The sequence below is a fragment of the Phaethon lepturus genome, unplaced genomic scaffold, assembly GCF_000687285.1.
Source record: "Phaethon lepturus isolate BGI_N335 unplaced genomic scaffold, ASM68728v1 scaffold8003, whole genome shotgun sequence".
Classification (NCBI taxonomy): domain Eukaryota; kingdom Metazoa; phylum Chordata; class Aves; order Phaethontiformes; family Phaethontidae; genus Phaethon; species Phaethon lepturus.
The window spans coordinates 47,882-58,898 of NW_010528318.1; the positions used below are offsets into that span (position 1 = coordinate 47,882).

At 42.1% G+C, this 11,017-nt stretch overlaps 1 protein-coding gene across 1 annotated transcript in view; it reads right to left on the bottom strand.

The window, feature by feature from the left end:
• PRR5L (proline rich 5 like) overlaps positions 1-6,181 on the bottom strand; it is a 15,356-nt gene extending 9,175 nt beyond the window's left edge. The window contains exons 1-2 of the mRNA XM_010283641.1: positions 6,097-6,181; positions 2,938-3,029 (exon numbers count right to left, since the gene is read on the bottom strand). Of these exons, the coding sequence (XP_010281943.1) occupies positions 2,938-3,029; positions 6,097-6,181 (177 nt within the window). The remainder of the gene's footprint in view (positions 1-2,937; positions 3,030-6,096) is intronic.
• Between the last annotated feature and the right edge of the window lie 4,836 nt (positions 6,182-11,017).

An 11,017-nucleotide genomic window follows, 5' to 3' on the forward strand; every position in this document is an offset into this window, starting at 1 on the left:
CCTTAACTAAGCCTACCCCTGGTCTGGATTTTCTTTTTGCTCTACATCTGCACTTTAGACCTTGCTGATATGACCAAAATCTACAATTCAGTCCATTACAAACTTTAGCATTTAGGCTACAGCAAAGCTAGTGAGACTGCTTGTACTTTGGTACATAATTTAAAAAAGCAACAGCTTTCATTTCCACCACAAGGCGCTCTGTGTCCTCTCAGTTACTTTTTTACATCAACACCACAAGTGAGCAGGCTTAACAGAGGAAGATGACATAATATTTCTCAGCATATTTAAACACAGCTGGACTCATTCGGCATTCTGGTGTTACCGCCTTTCCCTCTGCTAGGCTTAATGTCCACATGACTTTCTCTTGCCCCACTGCAGCTTAACAGCAGAAATTTTCCTCCCAGCCCTGACCAGCACTTTCCAGCCTGAACAGTTTCCCTTGTTCTTCCCAGCACATTAATCTCTGCCCTGCAGTCTGTTTGGGAACCATTTTATGGTCTCCATAACACACTCAACATGGGAAATATTTAGCTGGAAAGAATTAACAGCAGTTAATCATTAATTCATAATGGGTTTAATGTCATAATTAACAACATTATCAATACGTAAATATGAATTAAAGCAAATGGTCTGGAGGGCAGCTTGGCCATAATAAAAGCAAATCATCTGTCTTAAACCATCACTGCATGTTTAGAAACATGGAAAAACCAGTATGTATCTCTGAATTTTATTTCAGCAGCTGCACATTTCTTATTTGTATCATGCAGTTTAGTCCCATTAACTTTATACCCCATTTCAAAATGCAAGCATCTTCCTGTGCCAAACAAAACAAGATTTGCTATTCTTTTTCCACACGAAGTAGTTACCAACAGCTGCAGCTATACAAAAGCCAGTGACCTGTTTACACAGTTTCCCTCTGTACAGCAATTTAACCAACTTGGCTGCTTAAAGGTCATATTTCTACAACAGCTATGAGCCTCGGGTTTAAACTTAGCTGAGATGGGAAGTTACTTCCAGTTACCACCTTCGGTAACATACGCTCACACATCTGGCTGACTTTCGTTCTGAATGGGCGGTTGCTGGTATCACAGAAGAGCACAACTAAATAATAATGTTGACATTTGCAGCAAAGGATGGGGAACCAACAACAAATTGACATTCCCATCTACTAGAGTAGCACATGAAGAACTGCAGCTTGGTGAAAGAGATATTTGCTAGGTGAGCTCTCTTCACATGTGGTGACACACCATATAAATGGGTACATACAGTTCCCCATTTGTAGGAAGAGCCCGATCTTGTGATTAGGGCACTGGCCTGGGATAAGAGCAATCTTGATTCAGTTTCTTGCTGCACCAGCAACTCTCTCTGTTGTAGCCTAGGGCAGCTTATTCAGAGTCAGATTCTTGGATGTATTTAGAGGGTTTAAATCCATATATTTGTGTAGGACTCAGGTGCCTACAAAGCTTTAAATATGCTGTCTGTTACCTTTCAGTTCCTCAACTGTAAAATGGCAGTACTTCCCTAACTTAACAGCTTCTATGAAATATTTTTGAGTGACTCGGATATTGTAAGACAAATACAGGAAGAAAGTTATGCTTTCAAAGAATCTCAGCATCCCATAGTCACACTTTCACCACTACCACCAAGTTACTTCCAAAAGCTGCACCCATTGTGCAGTAACTTTTGTTGTTTCTCATTAGAGACATTTAATAACAGGGGAGTAAATTTTTCTGATAAGTGGCAGAATTATTAGCATCAGTGGGTATGACACACAGTTAGCTCAGCTGTTTCCACAGTGCACAGATAGTGTAGACAAACCCCAGCTTAAATGGATTAGGTCACTCCCTCACTGAAAATTAGTTGCAAAAGGAGAGAAAGGGGGGATATTATAATTGCGCAGTTTTACCTGCCAAACACCTACCTTTAAGCATCTGCAGCAAGGAAAGAATAAAAATAAACACAGTAGAAAAGTTAGTGTTTGTCCTTACAGAAGTCCTTTCTCTTTTAGGAAATGCCAGCTTTACTGGGATTAGAGGAAAAGGGCAACCTTTAAGCTTTACCTGCTGCCTTTCAAACAATACAAGGGAAAAAGAATTAAAAAAGACTCCAGAAAACATGTCCTGTGGAACAGGCAAAAGTCAAGAGAAGCAGGCTAGCATTTCCAAGAATGTCAGTCTCCTCATGAGGTACATTTTTCTTTTCTTCTGATGGAAGAAAAGATCAAAATAGGCTGGAGAGGTAATTAGATTGCTTGTTTGGAAACCCTGACCAAATCTACATGAAAAAACAATACAGCTCAACACTCTGATGGGATACTCAGCTTTCAAAATACCCAGTGTAAACAGGTCTTACATAAAGGTGTTCATTCATCCTCTACCCATAGATTTACTTGTCCCCTTATTAAAGCTTAAAAAAAAAAAAAACAAAGGATTTTTCAAAGGCACAACTGGGACATAAGCCCTCCAAAAGTAGTTAAGGTAAGTTAAACACATTTGTTCCTGATCTAGTCTTCAGATTTGTCCTTCTGAAGACAAGTTGTCAGTGTTGTCATCTGCACCAACAAAGTCCCAGGAATTTAAAAATGGAAGAACTATAAATGCAAATGGCCCAGAGCTTCAGTCTAGACAAGTTAGTCTATAGTCCAATAGCTTGGGTGTTCAAGCTGTGTTTAAGCACAGACAGAGGGTAGATAAATGGGAATAAATTCAGCCCAAAACACTGTGCTTGCCAGTAGATTTTAGCTGCCCTTCTTATACAATTAATGCTGACTTGGGCAAACTCTACTTCCTGTCAGACTTAGTTGAATGGTTTTGCCACCTATTTAGCCACCAGACAAACTGTGCTGCTGGAACAGAAGAGAAGTTTCCACGTGCCACTAGCAGACATTGCAGTTACATTGCTTCACCTGACTGAATACTGAATTATAATTAAGATTACCTGGACTGGGTAGAATATTGCCTGGAGCGTAGGAATAGTCTCTGTAAAATAGTGATCCCAGATTTCAGACAGGACATCAATGCGATCCTCACCTACGAAAACAGAGATCGGGAGCAAAAGCTTTAGTGACAAGGACACTAAAATCAAGTAGTTGTCCCACCACTCTCTACTTCCACAAAAAGAGTTACAAACCCACCCTTCACATTCACAGTTTCCACTCAAAACTGGACATCACCCAGCTAAGCTTCACCTTAACTGACAGAGACACAAGGCTGTGATCATAAATTGCTCTGTCACTTACTGCAAAGACAGCTCTGTGCAAAATATGAGACCAATTCCAACAAAAGAGTGAAGACCCTCTTCACCTGGAGGCTTTCACTCCGCAGCAAATGATTGTGTAATCTCGCAGCCCACCGTTAGCATGCTCAACTAGCATGGGAGCAGGTCTGCACGCTAGCAGCTGAGTCTAAAACCAGCAGGTCACAGCTAACATCAACTGTTCTGCAGTAACTGAGTCAGGCAGACCATTTACAAGAGCTGTGCCCCTCTGGCATCCCCCCACTCCCAAGCACAGACACAGCAGTTAGGACCCTGATGAACCACAAAGCCACTGCGCTCCTCTCAAACGTGGCACTTGGGAAGGTTCCCGAAAGAAGTCCAGTTGTGGCCACCCCTCAGATGACTCCAACTCAAACACACATCCCCAAATATAAGTGGGTATTTAAAGTGAAGGCAGACTAAGTTATGCAACTCACGATTCCCACAACAGGAATACGACTGTGGTCAAAAGCCTATTATTAAAAAAAAAAAAGCTTTACTGTACATAATTGTTTGAATAGACATTTTACATCATGCTCAAAGGCTTGACTTACAGAGCTATGTGTTCCTCAGAATTTGGGCAGAAAGCCTCTTAAGCTTTTTCCCATCCCAAAGGCCAAAGGTTTGCTATGTTTTTTCAAGTTTTAGATACATTCCCCAGAAATTTCAGGTGCAAATGCAGACCCACGTTTAATAACACAAGTTTCTGACAAAAGGATTTTCCAGGATACCTTCCATAGAGCCTCAGCTGGAGCTCACAAGCAGTCAAGCCTCAAGGAGCAGTAACAGAAGAGGGATGCTCAAGGCAGCTTTGAAGTCTCAGCCTCAAGGTGACTAAAGGCCCTACATGGGGAACTGGAACACACGTAAAATTGCAACTCAAAAGAGCCTTATCGCTATGCACTGAAGTGCTTTCTCCATCTAGAGACTTCCACATGGACTTTCATTGTGCTTGCCAGTGGGTAGTGCTTAGGGCATGGCCAGAGGGCAGACAGCCAGCAGGACCAGATCCTGAAGACGTTTTCTTTCAATCAGACAGTCCGACGACTGCAGGAGGGTTTAAGGCTTTGCTATGTCAGGTACAATGCTGGCTTCAAAACTAAAACTGTAGGCACACAAGCACCTACCCAACACTCCCATAACAGCTACCCATTACCAAGAAACTGCCAACTGTAACTGAAAAAGACAACAGGAAACAGACTAACTGAATGTTTAAATTTCTCCCTCCTCTGCCTCCTCCCCAGGAATGCAACACTTTGGTGTGTGGAGCCAGAATGAAACACCATAAATCACTTCTTCTGAAGGGGAAGGGGGAATAGTTTGTTTCTTCAAGAAATCACAAATCCTACAGGCATTGAAAGAGATTCTGACAGATCATATCAAGAAAAATCACATTAAAATAAGAGGCTGTAATTTGAAAAACAGACAGAGTAAGACATTGCCATGCCCTGCAGCAGGAACATTATTCCATCTCTGAGTACTGGGACAGTAGAAATTTTCCAGGAAGAGCTAACTGAGAAGCATGTACAAGAAGTTCTTGTTGCTGTGACCACAAGACCTGAAACAAGCCTACACATTATGAAAGAAAGATGCCCATGAGTCATCTGCTGCAGAGATGCCAGCCTGCATAGGCAAAGTGGCTCCAGCGTCACTTCAGACTAGGGAGGCATAGGAAGAGGGTTTTGCTCTCTGCCTGGGAAACTTCATCTTACCCAAAACACTTGAGCACCTGCAAAGTATTCCTGAGCAGCTCTCAGCTTATTACAGACTGGAACTCAATTTTCATAATGCTAAAACAGATACTGGAATAGTCTTATGTGAACACAGAAAACAAACTTATGACAAACTGCGCAGAACTCATTCTGAAGAGCTGGCAGGGGCAGGGCAGGGACCCACATTCGGGAAAATGCATGTCTGCCCTTTTTCCTCCCCTACAGTGCCAGTGCTGAAGAAGTACGCACCTAAGCAGGAGGCTGGCAACTGCACAGCTCCTTCAGGGTCCGCTGCTAGCCCAGTGGAGAAGTCACTTGCTGAAGAACAGCGCGGAGAAATCCAGCACAAACAATGTGAAATTATAAGCATCTATTGGCATTTAACGGCCCAGACACAGCAGGTTGGCAATTAGCAAGGGATCTTCCCTACAGGCTACAAAACTGGGTCAAATCAAATGGCAGACTAGTTTTGAATAAAGACGTGTTCTCTAGACAGCTCACTCTGCTTGAGCAAACTGTTAATAAACGTGACTAACTCCCCACACATCCAACGCTGAGAGTCGCTGCGCCATGCTGGCCTTTGTCCACAGGCTCTGCGGTAGCAAGCTTCTGTACCCCAGTGGTTTGAACAGAACTTCATGTGTGATTAACTTCTTTCCTGAAAGATTTCATTCCCGTCCAAGTGACTGTTTTTTCTTTAAATTTACACAAAGCCTGTTAGTTCAGCTCTCAAAAGCATGACACAGTAACCAAAATTGTGCTTACATTGAGCTGCAAATCACACTGAGAAATAAAAGGCAGAAGGCAGCTCTCAGCAGTTTTGCAACATGATCCAAGTCCAGCCCAGAACTGCTTTTGGCCCAGGTTCAACTGCCACACACGACCCACTTTCCTTCTCTTGTGGTGAAGATGTGGCTGGTGGGAGTGCTGCAGCTACGTGGCTATTCGAGCCAAACACCATCCCTTAAGCCTCACAAGGGCTACAGTGCAACCTGGCTCCTGAGAGGTTGTGTGACACTCTAAGACAGTACCAGAAAGGGCTGTACACTTTCCACCCATGCAAATAAACTTGTCTGGACAAACATCAAAGCACAACTCCCTTCCAAAATGGGTTTCTTACTATACTTGCCTTCGCACAGCTTAACCTTCTCCTCTATAAACAGCAAGCCTTTCGCAAGGAGCTGGTTCTGCCAAAAGAGAAGAGAAAGAGACATGTATTTGCCTTTTCTGAGATTTAAAATAAACATGGAAGAATACAATTTTTTCAGATTTTATCCACTTTGCATGCAGTTATCTAAGATTAGTCATATCGTAGCACTTTCTCCCAGCACTGCCACCAGACCTGGTCTTACTGTGAGTGCTGCACATTCATTAACCCCCTCTTACTCAGCCAGACATGAGAACACAACAGACACAGCAGGTACTTCAAACACTTGCCAGAAGTGGGGAGGAAGGACCTGTCCTGAGTCACAGGGAGGGAGTCAAGAAAATGAAACGGTTCTTAACATGAGTGCAGCCACACGAGCTATACTTCAGCCATATGATGAAGGTGATCAAAGGGCCATATGCTACCAAAATGTCCCACTCTCTTCTTCCTTTGCAGCAGCTCAGTGCTCGCCTGACTGCACAGTAAGTCTGTTCAGATCCCTAACCCTTCCTTCTCTATTCCTACCTATTTTCTTTCTATGACATCATTTTTTTTGCTATATTGAGCAGTTGGATCATCTCAGTATGCAGTCTTAAGCTGCAGAAGAAAGTGGCAGGAGCTAGTCTTTCTAGATAAACTTAACTATCACAGACCAGACAGGTCAAGATATAGACGTGCCTGTTTGCAGTTCAGGACATCTAAATATCTGATAAGATTTCTGTTCCCATTTTCCCAAACGTAAGAATGGTGCAAAAACAACACCTACATTTTTGTTCTTGCAACAGAACTTGGAGAATCAGTTTTCCTAAAAAGCTTTGAAAATTCCAGAGAAAGGAGCTGCTATCACTACATACTATCATACACTATTACTGCATCCTAAAAGGTTCAGTCCTACCACACAGATCATACTGACAGAGGATAAAGCCTTCTGTCCCTCTGAAAGGCTTCAATATCAGTCGTGCACAATATGCAGAATCCTCTCTTCCTGTCTCTCATGTTCATCCTCCAGCTTTTGTTTTTAATGGTTAAAGTTGCGCCTTTCAACCTTTCCATCAGCTGAGGACCGAGGCACATCTGTTTTCACTCCCAATGGACACTGCTGTTACACCACTGCCTTGATAGCACCATGGCCTCCTGAGGAGCTGCCATACCACACAGCTGCCCGTGCACTGCTGCTCTGAACGTCAGACCCGCCTCTTGTAACCGTGTACCAGGCTGGTTCTTTCATGACACACCAGCAGATAACTGTGTCAACCACCCCAAGCACAAAGAGCAGCACACCTCTGCAACCTCCCTACAAAAAGAAGCAATGCTAAACTGGGGTACTGTTGAAGGGAATAAGAAGAAGGAAATGTTTTGTGACATTCTTCGCTTGTACATGTACTTTACTTTCCAGAACAAAAGAAGAACTTTCCACTGGCGAGTCCTACTTGTTAGCATCAGGCATCACTGAAATGTGTAGAAAAGGAAGGGCTCTTCCTTAAATACTAGCTAATCAAACAGACTCCAGAAGTCTTTTGCAAGTAGATTGAGTCTGAGGGACTGAAAATACCACCATACATCCCATCAGTAAGGAAACATCTCTGGATGCATTGTCCTGGCGGAGAATTTATATTCAAAAAGCTGTCAGGTAGGAAAATACTGAAATTAATAAAATCAGGGGCTGAATTCAAGACAGTCTTTTTGCTTTGGAATTTCACCTCATGCAAGGTGAGCTCTGAGACCCTTTGGGGCTGGGTGCCACTGCAATATTAGAGAGAAATTTTTCCATTGTCAAGATTCCAACATCAGCGTGTGGAAGAACAAGCTGGGCATGGAAGAAAGAACAAGCCACACAAACTCACCAGCTTCCTCATGTGCGATGGGTAGCAGGGGGGAACTTCCATGAAAAGTTTCATCTCAAGTCACAACAAGAATGTATGGTTATTGTCTTCTTAATGGTGTGAAAGAAGTGAGGTGTTATACAACAGCAAAGAAATGGGTACCTTTCTTTGGTTGTTGTTCCATCTCATGGCTACTTCATCCACATTAAAACATTAACTCATGTTTGGCTACAGTGGCTTGCTTGTCTTAAATAAGCCAGATGTCAGTAATTTTCAGGCACTGCTTTGACAAAAAAAACCCAAAACACCTGCATACCCTAATGTGTATCCAGATTTCAGTCATGACATAAGGAGGAATGGCCATCCAATTCACCAGTGGTAAACTCTATTAGTAGCAGTAACAGTTAAATATTGTATAGTGCATACAAGGGAAAAAAGAATTAATGGTCATGCTTGTTTTAAGGTACCTTTTTTTCAGAATTCAAACCCAAAAATATTTAATATGGTCTTATTCCCAAAGTAATGTTTAGGTTCCTTTTAAATTAGTTACACAACAAAACAAGAGCATTTTAGGAGCAACGTGTAGTGATTAAACTGTATTTGAACCGCCCATCCAAGTCACACGACTGACTTCTACTAGCTCTAGCAGGTGTAAAGGCAATCCTATCCATGCAGTACAGTCAAGCTTTAAAAAAATGTCCATACTCTACTATTAACCAGGTAATTAACTAGGAATTTCAGCACAGGAATCAGAGCTGACTTGAACAGCCCAGTTTGTCAGAGGAACATGCTAAAACTGCTAATCTGTACACAGGTGACCATGTGGAGACAGGAACCCAAAGCACTTTTGCATGTGACCTTCTGAACCCACTCACAAACTGTGTACAAATGACTCTCATTAACTGCAGTTGAAAAGCTGTGCAAGCCAACAGGTAAAAAGCAGAGCTTTCTGGCAATACTGCAGACGGCAAAGCAGCTGCTTCTAGACCGCACGTAGCACATGGCTGTCAGTTTAGGAGGGCACACTTTGCTGACGGTCTTTGCGGACTCCTTCCACAACACCAATACCCACCCAGGTTAGCAGGAGTAGAGGGACCTCCAGCAGGATGTGCACCACCAAGGGCCTGGCAGCTCACTCCATGACCTGTGGTATCTCACCCTGTTTACAACAGCTTATTCAGTTTTAGTCAAAAAGACATACATTTATTCTGAAAAAAAAGTCCACTTTCTGCAGTTTTTTGGACTCTGGAATTCACCCCAATAAAACCATGTAAATTTTTTTCCTACAGAAGCCTCTTTTCTGATTTATTCATTGCCACCAATGTGACAAAGGGCTGCCAAAGGAAGCTGTGGGGAGCAAAGGGAACTTGTCAGTGAAAGATTTTTCAGTTGGGCAGTGGCTGGGGGGCTTTGTCTAGGGCTCACTCCTCAGTTAGGGTGAGTGTTAGGGTTGAGAGAAAGAGAAAGCCAGAGTTCCTAGAAGAGCACAGGAGGTTCAGGGCTGCCAAAGGATGGGTAAGATGCAAAGAGAATGTGCCTGGGAGACACTTTTAACCTGGGTAATGACAACAGCAATTAGCAAGTTGGATAAATATGTTCACATAATAAAAAAATAAATAAATAAAAAAAATTTGCAACATTACCAAACGTTGTTATCAACCAATGGAAGGTGACTATTTTGCAAAGATTCTCTAGCTGAAATATAGGCTTTGGAGGGAGATATTAAGTTGATGAGATCTCCATGCAAAGTTTAGGCTTCTTCAGCAGAAATAAATGACTACACGTCAGGCTCTAGACATAACAACAAAAAAAGACTTCCCAGGAAAAAGCAAGTAATGTGAAAAAGGAGGGAGGAAGAAATCTGGAATGGAAAAAATTATGGGGAGGGGAGAAGTGAAACCCACTTACACTGTAAATATTTTTCTGGCTGAACAGTAAGATAAAATTTGGAGTGATATTGCACTGTAATATCACTGTAAAGTACTTCCAAAAGTACTTCAATTCTTTATTTTTCAACCTATAGCTCAAGGTAATTACCTCTTATATATTGCAGGGAAAATTTACAGCTGGTCTTTAATACTGTGTCGTTTTTAAGTATCATATAACAAAATAGTATATACACAAATACCTGAGGTGTCACACTTATTTTCTTGTATTTCTCTCAAGAAGTATGAATTCCTTCTCTATTTGCAGTAGAACATTAGGTTTCAATTTACATACTCTTCCTGAACACCGTGGATACAATTTTCCAGCTACTTTGCTTATAAGTTAGTATTATTGATGCCTTCTACTTCAGGGATTTTTTTTTTTGCCTTTTACAGCTATGTCAGCAAATAAAATATGCATTTGTACACCTTTATGGGCAGCACAGTTCTATCTATTAAAAATAGATATATTAATAATTACCCTGAAGTAAAGATTTTATAATGCTCTTATGAATGTATTATCAGTAATTCCATGTGCAAAATAGATTGCATCGTCTCATTCTTCAGGTTTCTTTAAAAAAAAGCTTAGATCCAGATAGTTACTGCAGATATTTCAATTATCCTCTCAAATTTTCCCTTTTCCTGTGGAAGAGAGAGACTTCAAAGAAAACTCCAAACAGCCACCACACTTCATTTCCCTTCTCCCCATCTTAAAAATATCTGGAAATTTTATTTATCTGTCTTTCCTGCTAAAGTCACAGGCTTAGAAATTGATTCAATCTGAACATGAACCCCTGAGATCAAGCCAGACAAGTAAATTTTCATCTAAAACCCCTACAGGGTTTGCCGACAAATCAATACAATGTAATAAATGCAGCCACAGCAGAGGTGCGTATCAGAGCTTGCCTGGATTACACGTCCCACTTTACTGCTTTATCCCTGGCTGCCAGCGGCAGCGCAGAGGCACAGAGCTAAGAGGAAAAATACATCTTACACCAGCAAGCAAGACGAGGTAAAGACTCACACCAAGTGAGCTTGAAGGGTGCATTTGTTTGAAAAAGTTTAGGTGCCACCTTCTGCCTCTTCGCAGTTACCGCCGAGCCGGGCGCCGGGGCAGGCGTCGCCCCCTCCCCAGGCCAGCTTTCCCCGGAGCCC